The sequence below is a fragment of the Oncorhynchus tshawytscha genome, linkage group LG29 (assembly GCF_018296145.1).
Source record: "Oncorhynchus tshawytscha isolate Ot180627B linkage group LG29, Otsh_v2.0, whole genome shotgun sequence".
Taxonomy (NCBI): Eukaryota; Metazoa; Chordata; class Actinopteri; order Salmoniformes; family Salmonidae; genus Oncorhynchus; species Oncorhynchus tshawytscha.
In genome coordinates, this window is record NC_056457.1 from 26,917,095 (window position 1) to 26,940,148 (window position 23,054).

The following is a 23,054-nucleotide window of genomic DNA, read 5'->3' on the forward strand; positions in this document are numbered from 1 at the left end:
CAAAGGATCAATACCAGTATCAACTCCTGCGTCAGTATGACACACAGCACGCTATGACGAGGACAGCACAGGAGTAGGCCCAAAGGATCAATACCAGTATCAACTCCCACATCAGTATGACACACAGCACGTTATGACGAGGACAGCACAGGAGTAGGCCCAAAGGATCAATACCAGTATCAACTCCCACATCAGTATGACACACAGCACGTTAAGACGAGGACAGCACAGGAGTAGGCCCAAAGGATCAATACCAGTATCAACTCCTGCGTCAGTATGACACACAGCACGTTATGACGAGGACAGCACAGGAGTAGGCCCAAAGACTACAGCTCTGCTCCATTCAGTGAAGTAAAATATTTTCTCATCAGCCACAGGGAAAGGAAAATGGAAAGCGAGCCGAGTAATGCATTATTCATCTGTACTTCACAAAGGAACATGAATCAATTATGAAGATATGAGGAGTGGTTAGTAGGAGACGGAAGACAAGGCCAGCAGTATTAATATGTGGCTGCATCGTGAGGCTAACGCTTTCCTCACAAATCAATACTGTTTTGATTAATTTTGAGTGGTTGGTTGTGCTTAAATGGGTGAGGGGGGGGCGTCGAGGGACCTTCAACTTGAGAAATTAAGAAGAATGAAGTATGTGGCTGAACATTGTAAAATGAAGAGGAGAGAGATGAAGGGGAGAGAGATGAAGAGGAGAGACAGGAAGAGGAGAGACATGAAGAGGAGAGAGATGAAGGGGAGAGACATGAAGGGGAGAGAGATGAAGAGGAGAGACATGAAGAGTAGAGAGATGAAGAGGAGAGAGATGAAGAGGAGAGACATGAAGGGGAGAGAGATAAAGAGGAGAGAGATGAAGAGGAGAGACATGAAGGGGAGAGAGATAAAGAGGAGAGAGATGAAGAGGAGAGACATGAAGGGAGAGAGATAAAGAGGAGAGAGATGAAGAGGAGAGACATGAAGGGGAGAGAGATGAAGAGGAGAGACATGAAGAGTAGAGAGATGAAGAGGAGAGAGATGAAGAGGAGAGACATGAAGGGGAGAGACAGGAAGAGTAGAGAGATGAAGAGGAGAGAAGATGAAGGAAGAGTAGAGATGAAGAGGAGAGACAGGAAGAGAGAGATGAAGAGGAGAGACAGGAAGAGAGAGATGAAGAGGAGAGACAGGAAGGAGAGAGATGAAGAGGAGAGACAGGAAGAGTAGAAGATGAAGAGGAGAGACAGGAAGAGTAGAAAGATGAAGAGGAGAGACAGGAAGAGAGAGAGATGAAGAGAGAGACAGGAAGAGTAGAGAGATGAAGAGGAGAGACAGGAAGAGTAGAGAGAGATGAAGAGGAGAGACAGGAAGAGGAGAGAGATGAAGAGGAGAGACATGAAGAGGAGAGAGATGAAGAGAGAGACATGAAGAAGAGACATGAAGAGAAAGATGAAGAGGAGAGATGAAGAGGAGAGACAGGAAGAGGAGAGAGATGAAGAGAGAGACAGGAAGAGTAGAGAGATGAAGAGGAGAAGAGACAGGAAGAGGAGAAAGATGAAGAGAGAGACAGGAAGAGATGAGAAAGATGAAGAGGAGAGACAGGAAGAGAGAGAGATGAAGAGGAGAGACATGAAGAGGAGAGAGATGAAGAGGAGAGAGATGAAGAGGAGAGACATGAAGAGTAGAGAGATGAAGAGGAGAGAGAGATGAAGAGAGGAGAGAGATGAAGAGGAGAGACATGAAGAGGAGAGAGATGAAGGGGAGAGAGATGAAGAGGAGAGACATGAAGAGGAGAGATGAAGAGAGAGAGATGAAGAGGAGAGAGATGAAGGGAGAGAGATGAAGAGGAGAGACATGAAGAGGAGAGACAGGAAGAGGAGAGAGATGAAGAGAGAGATGAAGAGGAGAGATGAAGAGGAAGAAGGAGAGAGATGAAGAGTAGAGAGATGAGGAAGAGGAGAGACAGGAAGAGGAGAGAGATGAAGGGGAGAGAGATGAAGAGGAGAGACATGAAGGGAGAGAGATGAAGAGGAGAGAGATGAAGAGAGAGATGAAGAGGAGAGACAGGAAGAGGAGAGAGATGAAGAGTAGAGAGATGAAGGGAGAGAGATGAAGAGGAGAGAGAGGAAGAGGAGAGAGATGAAGAGGAGAGAGATGAAGAGGAGAGATGAAGAGGAGAGAGATGAAGAGGGAGAGAGATGAAGAGAGAGAGATGAAGAGGAGAGAGATGAAGAGAGAGATGAAGAGGAGAGACAGGAAAAGAAGAGATGAAGAGAGATGAAGGGAGAGAGATGAAGAGGAGAGACAGGAAGAGGAGAGAGATGAAGAGGAGAGAGATGAAGAGGAGAGACATGAAGAGGAGAGACATGAAGAGAAAGAGAGATGAAGAGGAGAGACAGATGAAGAGGAGAGACATGAAGAGGAGAGAGAGATGAAGAGGAGAGAGATGAAGAGGAGAGAGATGAAGGGAGAGAGATGAAGAGGAGAGACAGGAAGAGGAGAGAGATGAAGAGGAGAGAGATGAAGAGAGAGAGATGAAGGGAGAGACAGAAGAGGAGATGAAGAGATGAAGAGGAGAGACATGAAGGGAGAGATGAAGAGGAGAGAGATGAAGAGGAGAGAGATGAAGAGGAGAGATGAAGAAGAGGAGAGAGATGAAGAAGAGAGAGAGATGAGAGGAGAGACATGAAGAGGAGAGAGATGAAGAGTAGAGAGATGAAGAGGAGAGACATGAAGAGGAGAGACATGAAGAGTAGAGAGATGAAGGGAGAGAGATGAAGAGGAGAGACAGGAAGAGGAGAGAGAAGAAGAGGAGAGAGATGAAGAAGAGAGACAGGAAGAGGAGAGACATGAAGAGTAGAGAGATGAAGAGGAGAGACAGGAAGAGTAGAGAGATAAAGAGGAGAGACAGGAAGAGGAGAGACATGAAGAGTAGAGAGATGAAGAAGAGAGACATGAAGAGTAGAAAGATGAAGAGGAGAGAGATGAAGGGGAGAGAGATGAAGAGGAGAGACATGAAGAGGAGAGAGATGAAGGGGAGAGAGATGAAGGGGAGAGACATGAAGGGGAGAGAGATGAAGAGGAGAGACAGAAGAGGAGAGAGATGAAGAGGAGAGAGATGAAGGAGAGAGATGAAGAGAGAGACAGGAAGAGTAGAGAGATGAAGAGGAGAGACAGGAAGAGTAGAGATGAAGAGGAGAGACAGGAAGAGGAGAGAGATGAAGAAGAGAGACAGAAGAGGAGAAGAAGAAGAGGAGAGACATGAAGAGACAAAGAGGAGAGACAGGAAGAGGAGAGATGAAGAGGAGAGATGAAGAGAGAGACAGAAGAGTAGAAAGATGAAGAGGAGAGATGAAGAGGAGAGACATGAAGAAGAGAGACAGGAAGAGTAGAAAGATGAAGAGGAGAGACAGGAAGAGGAGAGACATGAAGAGGAGAGAGATGAAGAAGAGAGACAGGAAGAGGAGAGAGATAAAGAGGAGAGACAGAGAGAGATGAAGAGAGAGATGAAGAGGAGAGAGATGAAGAAGAGAGATGAAGGGGAGAGACAGAAGGAGAGAGATGAAGATGAAGAAGAGAGACAGGAAGAGTAGAAAGAGACAGAAGAGGAGAGAGATGAAGGGAGAGAGATGAAGAGGAGAGAGATGAAGAGGAGAGAGATGAAGAGGAGAGATGAAGGGAGAGAGATGAAGAGACATGAAGAGGAAGAGAGAGATGAAGAGGAGAGAGATGAAGAGGAGAGACATGAAGAGAGAGATGAAGAGGAGAGAGATGAAGAGAGAGAGATGAAGAGGAGAGACAGGAAGAGGAGAGAGATGAAGAGGAGAGATGAAGAGGAGAGACAGAAGAGAGAGACATGAAGAGGAGAGAGATGAAGGGGAGACAGAAGATGAAGAGAGATGAAGGAGAGAGAAGAAGAAGAGATGAAGAGGAGAGAGAGACATGAAGGGAGAGAGATGAAGAGGAGAGACAGGAAGAAGAGAGATGAAGAGGAGAGACATGAAGAGGAGAGAGATGAAGAGATGAAGAGGAAGAGGAGAGAGAGAGAAGAAGAAAGGAGAGAGAGAGATGAAGAGGAGAGAGATGAAGAGAGAGAGATGAAGAGGAGAGAAGAGGAGGAAGAAGGAGAGAGATGAAGAGGAGAGAGAGGAAGAGGAGAGAGATGAAGAGGAGAGACAGGAAGAGGAGAGACAGGAAGAGGAGAGAGATGAAGGGAGAGATGAAGGAAGAGGAGAGACATGAAGAGGAGAGAGATGAAGACAGAGAGAGAGAAGGGGAGAGATGAAGGAGAGAGAGAGAAGAGAGAGAGATGAAGAGGAGAGACATGAAGAGGAGACATGAAGGGAGAGATGAAGAGTAGAGAGATGAAGGAGGAGAGAGATGAAGAGGAGAGAGATAGAAGAAGGAGAGAGATGAAGAGGAGAGATGAAGAAGAGGAGAGAGATGAAGAGGAGAGACAGGAAGAGGAGAGAGATGAAGAGGAGAGATGAAGAGATAGAGGAAAAGGAGACAGATGAAGAGAAGGGGGAGAGATGAGAGGAGAGACAGGAAGAGGAGAGACATGAAGGGGAGATGAGGGAGAGAGATGAAGAGGAGAGACAAGAGGAGAGACATGAAGAGGACAGAGAGACAGATGAAGAAGAGAGATGAAGGGGAGGAGATGAAGGGAGAGACAGAGAAGAGGAGAAGAGAGAGATGAAGATGAAGGAGAGAGAGAAGAAGAGAGACAGGAAGAGTAAGGAGAGAGATGAAGAAGAGAGACAGAGAGATGAAGAGGAGAGACAGGAAGAGAGAGATGAAGAGGAGAGACAGATGAAGAGGAGAGACAGAAGAGAGAGATGGAGAGAGTAGAGAGATGAAGAGGGAGAGAGATGAAAGAGAGAGACAGAAGAGGAGAGAGATGAAGAGGAGAGAGATGAAGAGGAGAGAGATGAAGAGGAGAGACATGAAAGAGAGAGAGATGAAGAGGAGAGATGAAGAGGAGAGACATGAAGATGAGAGATAAAGAGGAGAGAAGAGTAGACAGGAAGATGAAGAGGAGAGACATGAAGAGGAGAGAAGAAGAGATGAAGGGGAGAGACATGAAGGAGAGACAGGAAGAGGAGAGACAGGAAGAAGAGATAGAAGAGAGACAGAAGAGGAGAGAGATGAAGAGTAGAGAGATGAAGAGGAGAGACAGGAATAGTAAAGGAGAGAGACAGAAGAGGAGAGACATGAAGAAGAGAGAGAAGAGAGACATGAAGAGAGAAAGATGAAGAGGAGAGAGATGAAGGGCAGAGAGATGAAGAGCGAGAAAGAGTAGAGAGATGAAGAAGGAGAGAGATGAAGGGGAGGAGAGAGATGAAGAGAGAGAGACATGAAGGGGAGAGACAGAAAGAGGAGAGATGAAGGGGAGAGAGATGAAGAGTAGAGAGATAAAGAGGAGAGAGATGAAGAGGAGAGACAGGAAGGGGAGAGATGAAGAAGAGAGACATGAAGAGATATCAAAGATGAAGATAGGAGAGATGAAGAGGAGAGGACTATAGAGAGATGAAGAGAGAGAGAAGAGGAAGAGAAGAAGAAGAGGAGAGACAGGAAGAGGAGAGAGATGAAGGAGAGACATGAAGAGGAGAGACATGAAGAGTAGAGAGATGAAGAGGAGAGACAGGAAGAGGAAGAGGAGAGACAGAGAGACAGGAAGAGGAGAGAGATGAAGGGAGAGAGATGAAGAGTAGAGAGATGAAGAGGAGAGAGAAGGGATGAAGAGGAGAGACAGGAAGAGGAGAGAGATGAAGAAGAGAGACAGGGAGAGACAGAAGAGGAGAGAGATAGAGATGAAGAGGAGAGAAGATGAATGAAGGAGAGAGATGAAGAGGAGAGAGATGAAGGGAGAGACAGGAAGAGGAGAGACATGAAGAGGAGAGATAGAAGATGAAGAAGAGAGAGATGAAGAGGGGAGATGAAGAAGGAGACAGAAGAGAAGAGAGATGAAGGGGAGAGAGAGAAGAGTAGAGACAGGAAGAGTAGAGAGAGATGAAGAAGAGAGACAGGAAGAGTAGAGAATGAAGAGGAGAGACATGAAGAGGAGAGAGATGAAGAGAGAGACAGAAGAGGAGAGACATGAAGAAGAGTAGAGAAGATGAAGAGGAGAGAGACAGGAAGAGTAGAGCGATGAAAGAGATGAGAGAGAGGAGAGAAAGAGGAGAGAGATGAAGGAGAGAGATGAAGAGGAGAGAGATGAAGAGGAGAGATGAAAGAGGAGAGACAGGAAGGGGAGAGAGATGAAAGAGAGAGAAGAGAGGAAGAGGAGACATGAAGACAGATGAAGAGGAGAGAGATGAAGGGGAGAGAGATAAAGAGGAGAGACAGGAAGATGATGAAGAGGAGAGAGATGAAGAGGAGAGACATGAAGAGGAGAGACATGAAAGGAGAGAGATGAAGAGGAGAGATGAAGGGGAGGAGATGAAGAGGAGAGACAGGAAGAGGAGAGAGATGAAGAAGAGAGATGAAGAGTATATAGATGAAGGGGATATATATTTAAAAAGATGAATATTATCAAAATATATATATATTTGGAAATAATAGGAAGGAAACGAAATGAAGATTATGATATATATATTTAAATAAATATTACTAAATAGAATATATATTTAATGAAGATATTTAAATATTTACATATATGAAACATAAGTATATATACTTTATAAGAGAGACAGGAAGAGAGAGATGAAGGGGAGATAGAAAGAGGAGAGACAGGAAGAGAGATGAAGGAGAGATGAAGACATGAAGGAAAGATTAGGAGAGACATGAATATAGAGACAGAAGAGTAGAGAGATGAAGGGGAGAGAGATGAAGAGTAGAGAGATACTCAGAGACAGGAAGAGGAGAGAGATGGAAGAGGAGAGAGATGAAGAGTGAGAGATGAAGGGGAGAGAGATGAAAGAGAGAGAGACAGGAAGAGGAGAGAGATGAAGAGAGAGATGAAGAAGAGAGATGAAGAGTAGACAGAGATGAAGAGAGGAGAGACAGGAAGAGGAGAGAGATGAAGAGTAGAGAGATGAAGAAGAGACATGAAGAGTAGAGAAGAGAAGAGGAGAAGAAGGGCAGAGAGATGAAGAGGAGAGAGATGAAGGAAGAGAGAGATGAAGGGAGAGAGATGAAGAGAGAGAAGAGATGAGAGATGAAGAGAGACAGGAAGAGGAGAGACAGAAGAGGAGAGAGATGAAGAGAGAGAGATGAAGAGGAGAGATGATGAGAAATATAGAGAGAGACATGAAGAGGAGAGAGATGAAGGGGAGAGAGATGAAGAGGAGAGACATGAAGAGGTTAGACAGAGAGAGAGATGAAGAGGAGAGACAGAAGAGTAGAGAGATGAAGGGGAGAAGAGATGAAGAGTAGAGACAGGAAGAGGAGAGACATGAAGGAGAGAGATGAGAGGAGAGAGATAGAAGGAGAGAGATGAAGAGAGACAGGAAGAGAGAGCGATAAAGAGGAGAGACAGGAAGAGAGACAGAAGAAGAGGAGAGAGATGAAGAGGAGAGAGATGAAGAGGAGAGAGATAAAGAGAGAGACATGAAGAGGAGAGACATGAAGAGTAGAGAGAGATGAAGAGAGAGATGAAGAGGAGAAGAAGAGGAGATAGAGAGAGATGAAGGGGAGAGACATGAAGAGTAGAGAGATGAAGAGGAGAGACAGAGAGAGATGAAGGGGAGAGATGAAGGAGGAGATGAAGAGAGAGATGAAGAGTAGAGAGAAGATGAAGGAAGAGAGAGAGATGAAGGGGAGAGAGATGAAGAGGAGAAAGATGAAGAGGAAGACAGAAGAGAGATGAAGAGACAGGAAGAGAGAGACATGAAGGGAGAGAGATGAAGAGGAGAGATGAAGAGAGAGAAGGGAGAGAGATGAAGAGGAGAGACAGGAAGGGAGAGAAGAGATGAAGAGGAGAGAGATGAAGAGAGAGAGATAAGAGGAGACAGAAGAGAGAGAGATAAAGAGGAGAGACATAAGAGGAGAGAGACGAAGGGGAGAGAGATAAAGAGGAGAGACATGAAGAGAGAGAGATGAAGAGGAGAGATGAAGAGGAGAGAGATGAAGGGGAGAGAGATGAAGAGGAGAGAGAGAACAGGGAGAGAGATGAAGAAGAGAGACAGGAAGAGAGGAGAAGAGTAGATGAAGATGAGTAGAGCGAAAAGAGGAGAGACATGGAAGAGGAGAGACAGATAAAGAGAGAGATGAAGAGGAGAAAGATGAAGAGGAGAGAGATGAAGGCAGAGAGATGAAGAGGAGAGACAGGAAGAAGGAGATTGAAAAGAGGAGAGACAGGAAGAGGAGAGAGATGAAGGGGAGAGAGATGAAGAGGAGAGACAGAAGGAGAGATGAAGAGGAGAGAGATGAAGAGGAGAGATGAAAAAGAGGAGAGACAGGAAGAGGAGAGACATGAAGGGGAGAGAGATGAAGAGGAGAGATGAAGAGGAGAGAGATGAAGAGGAGAGAGATGAAGAGGAGAGACATGAAGAGGAGAGAGATGAAGAGGAGAGAGATGAAGGAGAGACATGAAGAGGAGAGAGATGAAGAGGAGAGATGAAGAGGAGAGAAGGGGAGAGAGAAGAGAGAGATGAAGAGGAGAGAGAGATGAAGAGAGGAGAGAGATGAAGAGGAGAGACATGAAGAGTAGAGAGATGAAGGGAGGGAGAAGAGATGAAGAGATATTTGAAAGATGAAGAGAGAGAGATGAAGAGGAGAGACATGAAGAGGAGAGACAGGAAGAGTAGAGATGAAGGGGAGAGATATATCTAAGAGTATATTTGAGAGATAAAGAGGAGAGACAGGAAGAGGAGAGAGATGAAGAGAGAGAGATGAAGAGGAAGAGAGATGAAGGGAAGAGCAGAGACACATGAAGGGGAGAGAGATGAAGAGGAGAGAGAGGAGAAGAAGAGGAGAGAGAGATGAAGAGGAGAGACATTATAAGAGGAGAAAAGAGACAGAAATGAAGGGGAGAGAGATGAAGAGGAGAGACATGAAGAGAGAGATGAAGAGGAGAGACATGATGAGAGAGAAGAGAGAGATGAAGGGGAGAGACATGAAGAGGAGAGAGATGAAGAGGAGAGACATGAAGAGAGAGAGAGATGAAGGGAGAGAGATGAAGAGGAGAGATGAAGAGGAGAGAGATGAAGAGGAGAGAGATGAAGAGGAGAGATGAAGAGTAGAGACATTTGGAAGGAAAGACACATGAAGAGGAGAGACAGGAAGATATATTACATAAACAGACATATACAAGAGGAAAGATGAAGAAAAGAGATAGGAAGAGAGAGAGATGAAGAAGAGAGACAGGAAGAGTAGAATGAGACAGAGGAGAGACAGGAAGAGGAGAGAGATGAAGAGGAGAGATAGGAAGAGGAGAGAGATGAAGAGGAGAGACAGGAAGAGGAGAGCGATAAAGAAGAGTAGAGAGATGAAGAGGAGAGACATGAAGGGATGAAGGAGAGATGAAGAAGAAGAGAGAGATGAAGGAAGAGACATGAAGAGGAGATGAAGGGAAGAGGAGATGAAGGAGAGAGATGAAGAGGAGATAATTGAAGAGAGAGAGATGAAGAGGAGAGAGATGAAGAGGAGAGACATGAAGAGATAGAGAGATAAGAAGAGGAGAGATGAAGAGGAGAGAGATGAAGAGGAGAGACATGAAGAGGAGAGAGATGAAGAGGAGAGAGATGAAGAGGAGATAGATGAAGAGGAGAGAGAGAGATGAAGAGGAGAGAGAGGAAGAGGAGAGAGATGAAGAAGGAGAGATGAAGGAAGAGGGAGAGACATGAAGAGTAATGAGGGAAATATTACACACTGATAGATAAATAGGAGACAGGAAGAGTAGAGCGATAAAGAGGAGAGATGGAAGAGGAGAGACATCAAGCATTAGATAGATGAAATGAGAGACATGAAAATATTTACAGATAAATATTTATTAGATGATGAAACAGATATAGATGAAGATTATACAGAGACATGAAGAGTAGATTAGATGAAGGGGAGAGAGATGAAAGGGAGAGACATGAAGAGGAGAGAGATGAAGAGGAGAGATGAAGAGGAGAGACAGGAAGAGGAGAGAGATGAAGAGGAGAGATGAAGAGGAGAGAGATAAAGAGAGACATGAAGAGGAGAGAGATGAAGGAGAGAGATGAAGAGGAGAGAGATGAAGAGGAGAGACAGAAGAGTAGAGAGATGAAGAGGAGAGAGATGAAGAGGAGAGACTTGAAGAGTAGAGAGATGAAGAGGAGAGAGAGGAAGAGGAGAGAGATAAAGAGGAGAGACAGGAAGAGGAGAGAGAAGGGAGAGAGATGAAGAGAGATGAAGAGGAGAGAGATGAAGGGGAGAGATGAAGGGGAGAGAGATGAAGAGGAGAGAGATGAAGGGGAGAGAGATGAAGAGGAGAGACAGGAAGAGGAGAGAGATGAAGAGTAGAGAGATGAAGAGGAGAGACATGAAGAGGAGAGACAGGAAAAGGAGACAGATGAAGAGGAGAGAGATGAAGGGGAGAGAGATGAAGAGGAGAGACAGGAAGAGGAGAGAGATGAAGAGGAGAGAGATGAAGAGGAGAGAGATGAAGGGGAGAGATAGGAAGAGGAGAGACATGAAGAGGAGAGAGATGAAGAGGAGAGAGATGAAGGGGAGAGAGATGAAGAGGAGAGAGATGAAGAGGAGAGAGATGAAGGGGAGAGAGATGAAGAGGAGAGACAGGAAGAGGAGAGAGATGAAGAGTAGAGAGATGAAGAGGAGAGACATGAAGAGGAGAGACAGGAAGAGTAGAGAGATGAAGAGGAGAGACAGGAAGAGTAGAGACATGAAGAGTAGAGAGATGAAGAGGAGAGACAGGAAGAGTAGAGCGATAAAGAGGAGAGACAGGAAGAGGAGAGACATGAAGGGGAGAGAGATGAAGAGGAGAGATAGGAAGAGTAGAGCGATAAAGAGGAGAGACAGGAAGAGGAGAGATGAAGAGGAGAGACAGGAAGAGGAGAGAGATGAAGGGGAGAGAGATGAAGGGGAGAGAGATAAAGAGGAGAGAGATGAAGAGAGAGAGATAAAGAGGAGAGACATGAAGAGGAGAGAGATGAAGGGGAGAGAGATGAAGGGGAGAGACATGAAGAGATGAGAGAGATGAAGAGGAGAGACATGAAGGAGAGAGACAGGAAGAGGAGAGAGATGAAGGGGAGAGAGATGAAGAGGAGAGATGAAGAGGAGAGACATGAAGAGGAGAGATGAAGGGGAGAGAGATGAAGAGGAGAGACATGAAGAGTAGAGAGATGAAGAGGAGAGAGATGAAGAGGAGAGACTTGAAGAGTAGAGAGATGAAGGGGAGAGAGATGAAGAGTAGAGAGATAAAGAGAGAGAGACAGGAAGATGAAGAGAGAGAGAGAGATGAAGAGGAGAGAGATGAAGAGGAGAGAGATGAAGAGGAGAGAGATGAAGGGGAGAGAGATGAAGAGGAGAGAGATGAAGGGTAGAGAGATGAAGAGGAGAGACAGGAAGAGGAGAGAGATGAAGAGGAGAGAGATGAAGAGGAGAGAGAGGAAAAGGAGAGAGATGAAGAGGAGAGAGATGAAGGGAGAGAGATGAAGAGGAGAGACAGGAAGAGGAGATGATGAAGAGGAGAGAGATGAAGAGAGAGAGATGAAGGGAGAGACAGGAAGAGGAGAGACAAGAAGAGGAGAGAGATGAAGAGGAGAGAGATGAAGGGAGAGAGATGAAGGGAGATAGATGAAGAGACAAAGAGAGAGAAGAAGGGGAGAGAGATGAAGAGAGAGATGAAGAGGAGAGAGATGAAGAGGAGAGATGAAGAGGAGAGACATGAAGAGTAGAAAGATGAAGAGGAGAGAGATGAAGGGCAGAGAGATGAAGAGGAGAGACAGAGGAGAGAGAGCGAAGAGAGAGCTATGAAGGGAGAGAGATGAAGGGGAGAGACATGAAGGGGAGAGAGATGAAGAGGAGAGACATGAAGGGGAGAGACAGGAAGAGGAGAGAGATGAAGGGGAGAGAGATGAAGAGTAGAGAGAGAAGGGAAGAGATGAGAGACAGAAGAGGAGAGAGATGAAGGGAGAGAGATGAAGAGGAGAGACATGAAGGAGTAGAGAGATGAAGAGGAGAGAGAGATGAAGAGGAGAGACAGGAAGAGAGAGAGAGATGAAGGGGAGAGAGAGAGAAGAAGAGAGATAAAGAGGAGAGAGGAAGAGGAGAGAGATGAAGAGGAGAGAGATGAAGAGGAGAGAGATGAAGGGAGAGAGATGAAGGGGAGAGACATGAAGAGGAGAGAGATGAAGGGGAGAGAGATGAAGAGGAGAGAGATGAAGAGGAGAGAGATGAAGAGGAGAGACAGGAAGAGTAGAGAGATGAAGAGGAGAGACAGTAAGAGTAGAGACATGAAGAGTAGAGAGATGAAGAGGAGAGACAGGAAGAGTAGAGCGATAAAGAGGAGAGACAGGAAGAGGAGAGACATGAAGGGGAGAGAGATGAAGAGGAGAGATAGGAAGAGTAGAGCGATAAAGAGGAGAGACAGGAAGAGTAGAGCGATAAAGAGGAGAGACAGGAAGAGGAGAGACATGAAGGGGAGAGAGATGAAGGGGAGAGAGATAAAGAGGAGAGAGATGAAGAGGAGAGAGATAAAGAGGAGAGACATGAAGAGGAGAGAGATGAAGGGGAGAGAGATGAAGGGGAGAGACATGAAGGGGAGAGAGATGAAGAGGAGAGACATGAAGGGGAGAGACAGGAAGAGGAGAGAGATGAAGGGGAGAGAGATGAAGAGTAGAGAGATAAAGAGGAGAGACATGAAGAGGAGAGAGATGAAGGGGAGAGAGATGAAGAGGAGAGACATGAAGAGTAGAGAGATGAAGAGGAGAGAGATGAAGAGGAGAGACATGAAGAGTAGAGAGATGAAGGGGAGAGAGATGAAGAGTAGAGAGATAAAGAGGAGAGACAGGAAGAGGAGAGAGATGAAGAGGAGAGAGATGAAGAGGAGAGAGATGAAGGGGAGAGAGATGAAGGAGAGAGATGAAGAGGAGAGAGATGAAGGGAGAGAGATGAAGAGGAGAGACAGGAAGAGGAGAGAGATGAAGGGGAGAGAGATGAAGAGGAGAGACAGGAAAAGGAGACAGATGAAGAGGAGAGAGATGAAGGGGAGAGAGATGAAGAGGAGAGACAGGAAGAGGAGAGAGATGAAGAGGAGAGAGATGAAGAGGAGAGAGATGAAGGGGAGAGACAGGAAGAGGAGAGACATGAAGAGGAGAGAGATGAAGAGGAGAGAGATGAAGGGGAGAGAGAAGATGAAGACATGATGAAGAGGAGAGAGATGAAGGGAGAGAGATGAAGAGGAGAGACAGGAAGAGGAGAGAAATGAAGAGGAGAGAGGAAGAGTGAAGAGGAGAGAGATGAAGAGGAGAGAGGAGACAGGAAGAGTAGAGAAATGAAGAGGAGAGACAGGAAGAGTAGAGACATGAAGAGTAGAGAGATGAAGAGGAGAGACAGGAAGAGTAGAGCGATAAAGAGGAGAGACAGGAAGAGACAAAGAGAGAGATGAAGAGGAGAGAGATGAAGAGGAGAGATAGAAGAGTAGAGCGATGAAGAGGAGAGACAGGAAGAGGAGAGCGATAAAGAGAGATGAAGACAGGAAGAGGAGAGACAGGAAGAGGAGAGAGATGAAGAGGAGAGAGATGAAGGGGAGAGATGAAGAGGAGATAATTGAAGAGGAGAGAGATGAAGGGGAGAGAGATGAAGGGGAGATAATTGAAGAGGAGAGAGATGAAGAGGAGAGACAGGAAGAGGAGAGACAAAGAGGAGAGATGAAGAGGAGAGAGATGAAGAGGAGAGATGAAGGGGAGAGAGATGAAGAGGAGAGAGATGAAGAGGAGAGAGATGAAGAGGAGAGATGAAGAGGAGAGAGATGAAGAGGAGAGACAGGAAGAGGAGAGAGATGAAGAGGAGAGAGATGAAGAGGAGAGACATGAAGAGGAGAGAGATGAAGGGGAGAGAGATGAAGGGAGAGAGATGAAGAGGAGATATGAAGAGGAGAGACAAAGAGGAGAGATGAAGAGGAGAGACAAAGAGGAGAGATGAAGAGGAGAGAGATGAAGGGGAGAGAGATGAAGAGGAGAGACAAAGAGGAGAGATGAAGAGGAGAGACAAAGAGGAGAGATGAAGGGGAGAGAGATGAAGAGAGGAGTCAAAGAGGAGAGATTTGAAGAGGAGAGAGATGAAGGTGTGAGAAATGAAGTTGAGAGATGAAGGGGAGAGATGAAGAGGATAGATGAAGGGGAGAGAGAGATGAAGAGGAGAGATGAAGGGGAGAGAGAGATGAAGAGGAGATATGAAGGTGAGAGACATGAAGAGGAGAGAGACGAAGAGGAGAAATAGAGGAGGAATATGAGAGAGATGAAAAGGAGAGCGATGAAGAGCAGAAATATGAAGAGGGTGAGATTTTGTGAGAAAGAGACAAAGACAGAGACTAAACAGACAGGAAGCTGAATACCTTTAGTATTTTCAGAACAAAATATTTTAAAAAAAAATACATCTCCTCTTCCAGCAAGATGAAACTCTGAAATGGTGAACCACAATGGTACTGCAAGAATATGTTTTATATGTCACCACACCCTTCAAAATCACTTCCTTATTGATGAATCCAACTGCATCTTCCTGACCAATCCTTATTCATGAATCCAACTGCATCCTCCTGAACAATCCTTATTCATGAATCCAACTGCATCCTCCTGACCAATCCTTATTCATGAATCCAACTGCATCCTCCTGACCAATCCTTATTCATGAATCCAACTGCATCCTCCTGACCAATCCTTATTCATGAATCTAACTGCATCTTCCTGAACAATCCTTATTCATGAATCCAACTGCATCCTCCTGACCAATCCTTATTCATGAATCCAACTGCATCCTCCTGACCAATCCTTATTCATGAATCCAACTGCATCCTCCTGAACAATCCTTATTCATGAATCCAACTGCATCCTCCTGACCAATCCTTATTCATGAATCCAACTGCATCATCCTGACCAATCCTTATTCATGAATCCAACTGCATCCTCCTGACCAATCCTTATTCATGAATCCAACTGCATCCTCCTGACCAATCCTTATTCATGAATCCAACTGCATCCTCCTGACCAATCCTCATTCATGAATCCAACTGCATCTTCCTGACCAATCCTTATTCATGAATCCAACTGCATCTTCCTGACCATTTGTCATATAAAGCTAAATAAAACCAAGGCTTGCTGTTCACAAAGGGAGGAAGTGGTCAAATCTGATTCACCCAACCAAATGTAATGACTAATGAAACATCATATTCTCAGTCTTTATACAGTTACATATCATATTTATATTTAAGAAGTCCAGACTCGAGTCCAGTGATTCAAATTGAGATAATGCTCTTATAAAATGGAGAGGAGTGAGATTTCAATAACGCCCTCAAGAAAATGTTCACATGTTGTTGTTTAAAGCACAGCCACCAGGCCTCGTGGCAGAGTGTAGCCTAGCAGCCGGGCCTGTTAGGCCTAGAGCTGGCAAGGTGGAACAATTCTGTCCATGAGCAAGGTGGAACAATTCTGTCCATGAGCAAGGTGGAACAATTCTGTCCATGAGCAAGGTGGAACAATTCTGTCCATGAGCAAGGTGGAACAATTCTGTCCATGAGCAAGGTGGAACAATTCTGTCCATGAGCAAGGTGGAACAATTCTGTCCATGAGCAAGGCGGAACAATTCTGTCCATGAGCAAGGTGGAACAATTCTGTCCATGAGCAAGGTGGAACAATTCTGTCCATGAGCAAGGTGGAACAATTCTGTCCATGAGCAAGGTGGAACAATTCTGTCCATGAGCAAGGTGGAACAATTCTGTCCATGAGCAAGGTGGAACAATTCTGTCCATGAGCAAGGCGGAACAATTCTGTCCATGAGCAAGGTGGAACAATTCTGTCCATGAGCAAGGTGGAACAATTTTCGATTGAATGGTATGACGCAGTTATGAGGCATCATGTACCTGCCTATGCAATAACATAGATGTTACAATATCAAGAGGAAGCAACAACACGAAGGAAAAAATAACTAATTCACTGCCTCCTTTCATGATGATGATGTTGCAGCAATGTTACACTTTTATGTCACTGAGTGTCTAATCCTAGTGACATTGAGCGTGTAATTGGCTGACCAAGAGGTTGAGAAGGTATTGTGAGTCATGCCAAGGTTGTGATCTGGCCATACTAGAATATAATACAAGTGTGGGGATTTCAGAAGAACAGATGTGATCCTAACCATTTTAACCTTGACTATCCGGACCTTCAAACTAACAGTTAAGGGAACAAATAGGGAGGGAGAGAGAGGTAAGGAAAACTTAAAGAAAGCTTTGACTATGTACAGACTCAGTGAGCATAGTCTGTGGCAGGGTGGCCTAGTGGTTAGAGTGGTGGACTTCTAACCGGAAGGTTGTAAGTTCAAACCCCTGAGCTGACAAGGTACAAATCTGTTGTTCGTTCTGCCCCTGAACAGGCAGGTAACCCGCTGTTATTGGAAATAAGAATTTGTGGGCAGACCTGGCTCTCAAGAGAAGACAGACTATGTGCACACTGCCCACAAAATAGGGTGGAAACTGAGCTGCAGTTCCTAACCTCCTGCTCAATGTGTGACCATATTAGAGACACATATTTCCCTCAGATCCATAAAGAATTTGAAAACAAACCCAATTTTGATAAACTCCCATATCTACTGGGTGAAATATCACAGCAGCAATATGTGTGACCTGTTGCCATGAGAAAAGGGCAACCAGTGAAGAACAAACACCATTGTAAATACAACTCATATTTATGCTTATTTGTTTTCCCTTGGGTACTTTAACCATTTGTACATTGTTACAACACTGTATGTAGACATAATATGACATTTGTCTTTATTGTTTTGAAACTTCTATATGTGTAATGTTTACTGGGAGAGAGAGAAAGAGAGAGAGAGAGCGAGCGAGAGAGAGAGAGAGCGAGAGAGAGAGAGAGAGAGAGAGAGTGGATTAAGATTGCACCCTAAAGGCAGTACACATGTTGTCACATTATTTATTCAAATACACAGCAGCTTTCTAATATTCCTAATGACACTACTGTCCATGTCTTGACGTGATGGTGATTATTCCATCGCATAGTCCATTAAGGGAGGGGATCATGAAAAATGCATTAAATGTGTGAGTGAAGTGAAGGTACATGGGACATTAACTACATTCTAGGGACAAAGATGGAGAGAAACAAAGGGAGAGAAAGGGAGAGAAAGGGAGAGAAAAGGAGAGAAAGGGAGAGAAAGGGAGAGAAAATGAGAGAAAGGGAGAGAAAGGGAGAGAAAATGAGAGAAAAGGAGAGAAAGGGAGAAAGGGAGAGAAAGGAGAGAAAGGGAGAGAAAGGGAGAGAAAGGGAGAGAAAATGAGAGAAAGGGAGAGAAAGGGAGAGAAAATGAGAGAAAGGGAGAGAAAGGGAGAGAAAGGGAGAGAAAGGGAGAGAAAAGGAGAGAAAGGGAGAGAAAAGGAGAGAAAGGGAGAGAAAAGGAGAGAAAGGGGAGAAAGGGAGAGAAAGGGAGAGAAAGGGAGAGAAAGGGAGAGAAAATGAGAGAAAGGGAGAGAAAGGGAGAGAAAGGGAGAGAAAATGAGAGAAAATGAGAGAAAAGGAGAGAAAGGGAGAGAAAGGGAGAGAAAGGGAGAGAAAGGGAGAGAAAGGGAGAGAAAGGGAGAGAAAGGGAGAGAAAGGGAGAGAAAATGAGAGAAAGGGAGATAAAGGGAGAGAAAGGGAGAGAAAGGGAGGGAAAGGGAAAGCTCCCACATTAGCTGGGTCATCACTAGTTACCACAGCCACAAAGTCATAATCCACTCCTAGTTCTACAACTGATCTACTTAAAATGTGATTTTTAAACCTAACACTATAATAACTTTAACCACACTGCTAACCTTATGCTGTACCCTAACCCATTTTGACATTGTGGCTGTACTCTCTAGTGGTTGAAAGACTTACTCCTACCTCAGGTGATCTCAGGGTGGTACAGTTGCCCCTAGACACTCAGTTAACTGTTTTCTTCCCTACGTTTAACACTAGAAGCGCTGAGGCAGTAATTATCATTTCATATGAACTTTAAGTGAAAATATCTCTGCAATTTGTTAAAGTCATGCAGCCTTCCGTCCTTGACTTTTTCCAAATAAGTCTATTTAACACACACGTGGTGTTAGAATTTAACTCCCGATCAGGGTGCCCCCCCCCCCTCCCCCCACGGGACAATTGAGTGAACGTGAGCTAATGTGATTAGAATGACATTGTAAGTAACAAGTACAGTTCCCAGGACATACATATATTTGATATGGGCAGAAAGATTAAATTATTGTTAATCTAACTGCACTGTCCTATTTACACTAGCTATTATAGTGAAAGAATACCACGCTATTGTTTGAGGAAAGTGCACAGTTATGTACTTGAAAATGTATCAATAAACCAATGAGGCACATTTGGATACACTTGATACATTTTGAACAGTAATGCAATGGTTCATTGGATCAGTCTAAACTTTGCACATACACGGCAGGGTAGCCTAGCGGTTAGTAACCGAAAGGTTGCAAGTTCAAATCCCCGAGCTGACAAGGTACATATCTGTCGTTCTGCCCCTGAACAGGCAGTTAACCCACTGTTCCTAGGCCATCATTGAAAATATGAATTTGTTCTTAACTGACTTGCCTAAAGGTAAAATAAAAAAATCTAGTGTCCAAAATTGAGATTGTTCCTAAACTGGAATAATATATTAAGGCCTTTCCCAAGATGATGGAACAAAAAGAGAAAAAAACATATTTTACCAAATCTAATGTGTTATATTCTCCTACATTCATTTCACATTTCCACAAATGTCAAAGTGTTTCCTTTCAAATGGTATAAATAATTATCATATCCTTGCTTCAGGTTCTCAGCTACAGACAGTTTGATTTGGGTATGACATTTCAGACACAGAAAAGAAAAGGGTCGGATCCTTTATTACACGTGTGGAGAATTACGATGTCCCAAACAAAACATGTCTTATAAACAGATTAAAGAGGACATGTCATTGTCTCCAGCGGAACACCACAAATGTGACTTTCTCAAATCCTCTGACAGAGTCACATGCAGCCAAAACGTTTTGATTTCTATATAGTATCAGACTGAAGTTTCTAAAACACTTACCTTTGCCAATTAACACTCAAAATTGAAGATATGAGTTATATTTCTAAATAAACCAAAATAAAGTTGTATTGCTCACATGTCTTGAATACATCATGTGTAGACATTAGCATGGAGTGCTAACTTACGAGCCCATTCCCAGCAATACAGAGTTAAAAAGTAAGACAAATAGTTGCTAAATAAAAAGTTGCAATAAAATAACAATAATGAGGCTATATACAAGGAGTAGCAGTTTGGTAAGCTGATCCAAGATCTGTGCCTAAGGGTAAAAAAGTTAACTAACCTTATCTACCTCAACCCTGATCTCAGAATTCAAAAGGTCTACCTCAACCCTGATCTCAGCATTCAAAATGTTTGCCTCAACCCTGATCTCAGCATTCAAAATGTCTGCCTCACCCCTGATCACAGCACTCAAAATGTCCACCTCAAACCTGATCTCAGCATTCAAAATGTTTGCCTCAACCCTGATCTCAGCATTCAAAATGTCTGCCTCACCCCTGATCACAGCACTCAAAATGTCCACCTCAAACCTGATCTCAGCATTCAAAATGTTTGCCTCAACCCTGATCTCAGCATTCAAAATGTCTGCCTCACCCCTAATCTCAGCTTTCAAAATGTTTGCCTCAACCCTGATCTCAGCATTCAAAATGTCTGCCTCACCCTTAATCTCAGCTTTCAAAATGTCTGCCTCACCCCTGATCACAGCACTCAAAATGTCCACCTCAAACCTGATCTCAGCATTCAAAATGTCTGCCTTCTTCTCACATTCTCTCGTTCCTCCTCTCTCTTCTTCCACTATGCTTCACTTTTTTTCTGTGCTTGTCATGCTGTCTCTCCTCTCCTCTTCCTCTGCTTCCTCTTTCGTTCTTCCCTCTCCTCTGCTCCTCTTTCCTTCTCTCCTCTTCTCTCTTCCTCTGCTCCTCTTTTCTTCTCTCCTTTTCCTCTGCGCATCTTACCCTCTATCCTCTTCCTCTGTTCCTCTTACCTTCTATCCTCTTCCTCTATTCCTCTTTCCTTCTCTCCTCATCCTCTGCTTCTCTTACCTTCTCTCCTCTTCTCTCTTCCTCTGCTCCTATTTCCTTCTCTCCTCTTCCTCTGCTCCTCTTACCTTCTCTCCTCTTCCTCTGTTCCTCTGCTTCTCCTTCCTTCTCTCCTCTTCCTCTGTTCCTCTGCTTCTCTTTCCTTCTCTCCTCTTCCTCTGTTCCTCTGCTTCTCTTTCCTTTTGTCTTCCTCTTTTCTTACTTTGCTCCTCTTCTGCTTTCCTCAGTTCCTGTTTCTACACCACCTGTTGTAGTTCTCTTACTCTATCCTTCTGTTCGGAAGCTGCATGTACATGTGTGTGTAACCATTATCTTTGCGTGTGTGTCTGTCCCCTCCTATTGCCATAGATGTATCTGTGTGTGTAGCTTAGTGATGGTGATGTATCTGTGTGTGTAGCTTGGTGATGGTGATGTATCTGTGTGTGTAGCTTGGTGATGGTGATGTATCTGTGTGTGTAGCTTGGTGATGGTGATGTATCTGTGTGTGTAGCTTGGTGATGGTGATGTATCTGTGTGTGTAGCTTGGTGATGGTGATGTATCTCTCAGTGATATCTGTTCCCTTCCCTCTCTGGAGGTACTGTGGAGCAGACACCTGGCGCTGAAGATATACACCACATCACTGCTACCCTGGAACGTCTAGGAACGTTCAAAGGGGTTAAATCACCACACAAACACACACGCAATCAACAAGCTAAGTACTTTGATTTAACACAAGTGTTGTGTGTGTGTGTATACACGCATGTGTGTATATAGCGTGTTAGCACTAGCCCCACGCAGTTAATAACACAGTGGTGTGTGTAATTTAGTGAGACTTCATGAGGAGGTGTGGGAAAGCAGTAAAACACCCTGGTTTAATCTGGGCGGCCATTTTGTAACCTGGGGTCTGAATGTGTTTGTCATTCATCCAAACAGAACACACAATTTAACACACAACACATGTAGCGCAGTTGGCTACACCGCCACAGTAATATCGTAAAAACGACCACATCCAGGAAAAAACACTACAACAAGAAAACAGTTACATCCATGGTATCAAGGAATAAGGAATTGCCGAGACAAGAACAAAAAAGACAATGGTTGCATTTCAAAACATGCTTTGTCTCCTCTCTGTATCTCCTCCATACCTCAGTTCATCTGTGAGTGTGAGTGTGTGTGTGTGTGTGTGTGTGTGTGTCCGTGTGTGTCTGTGTGTGTCTGTGTGTGCGTCCACTTTCCCCTCCTCCAAACCTTATTCTCACTGTCTGTGTTATTCTCCAGTCTTGATGTATTTCTCCAGACTGAGGATGGTCCTGTCTCTAATTCTTAGGTCTTGATGTCTCTCTCCAGACTGAGGATGGTCCTGTCTCTAGTTCTCAGGTCTTGATGTCTCTCTCCAGACTGAGGATGGTCCTGTCTCTAGTTCTCAGGTCTTGATGTCTCTCTCCAGACTGAGGATGGTCCTGTCTCTAGTTCTCAGGTCTTGATGTCTCTCTCCAGACTGAGGATGGTTCTGTCTCTAATTCTTAGGTCTTGATGTCTCTCTCCAGACTGAGGATGGTCCTGTCTCTAATTCTTAGGTCTTGATGTCTCTCTCCAGACTGAGGATGGTCCTGTCTCTAGTTCTCAGGTCTTGATGTCTCTCTCCAGACTGAGGATGGTCCTGTCTCTAGTTCTCAGGTCTTGATGTCTCTCTCCAGACTGAGGATGGTCCTGTCTCTAGTTCTCAGGTCTTGATGTCTCTCTCCAGACTGAGGATGGTTCTGTCTCTAGTTCTCAGGTCTTGATGTCTCTCTCCAGACTGAGGATGGTTCTGTCTCCAGACCTCAGCTGACTCCTTGTTCTACTTCAGGGTTAAGGGGTCTATGGTTGCAGCAGAGAGAGACTGTCAAGAGAAGTCATCCTCCTGTACCCATGTTGACCTCATAATGTCATTACAAAAATAATGCTCAAAACAATGCAGGCATGGATAGGGTTATCTTCACTCTAAACCCGATGTGAAACACACACATACTGTAGGCCTTCACACACAAACAAGTTGCCTACAGTGGGAATAGACCTATGTAGATTTGCAGAAGCTGTCTGTGAGCTTGACAGCTGTCTTTACGTGTCTTAAGAGAAGAGGGAGGAAGAGCAATGGACAGATCACACAGCAATGAAACATATACTCTCCCAAAGTCCCCAGGCTCAGAGAGAATTTAGATGTTAAAATAATGCTGAATTGGTATGTGCCGAGAGATATTGCACGGACACACACACACACACACACACACACACACACACACACACACACACACACACACACACACACACACACACACACACACACACACACACACACACACACACACACATCTACTGAGAAAAAGACAGGATAAATGTGAGGGAAGTGACATTCGGTGATGATATGAAACAGAACAGAGAAGGCTGCTAAACTCATGAGGAATCACCGACATGCTGGGAAGTAGGAAGCTGACTTATAGGAACAAAATCGAGGCTGATTTCTGTATATTTCACCAGGCAAAGAGCACATATTGTGGTACATGTTATTAAAACATATATTATACATTAGTAGTCATAAGACACTAATTATATGAACGTTTTTGTCCTCAACATCTCAAAAGTGCCAATGTTTCTGTCTTTTTTTTACGTATTGCTAGAGGGTTACTTTCAAAAACCATTTCCCAAATAGCCAGAATTTTGTCTCAATTATCTGCAATTTCATTACCTTCTCTGACCTAGCTGCCGTTCTACGGGTAGAAATTTCCGGAAGCATAAAACCAGCTGAAACGTGGAACAGGGTGCTTTAGAAGGGATAGGTTTGAAATGAGAGAGCTGAATAGAGAAATGGGCTGTTGAATAGGA

The 23,054-nt window shown here is 44.4% G+C and overlaps 1 protein-coding gene across 1 annotated transcript in view; it reads left to right on the forward strand.

Annotated features, from left to right (window-relative positions):
- Positions 1 to 21,744, forward strand: part of LOC112238828 (contactin-associated protein-like 2) — a 93,418-nt gene extending 71,674 nt beyond the window's left edge. Inside the window, exon 10 of the mRNA XM_042308455.1 lies at positions 21,740 to 21,744. Coding sequence (XP_042164389.1) covers positions 21,740 to 21,744 — 5 coding nt within the window. The remainder of the gene's footprint in view (positions 1 to 21,739) is intronic.
- The last annotated feature ends 1,310 nt before the right edge of the window (positions 21,745 to 23,054 follow it).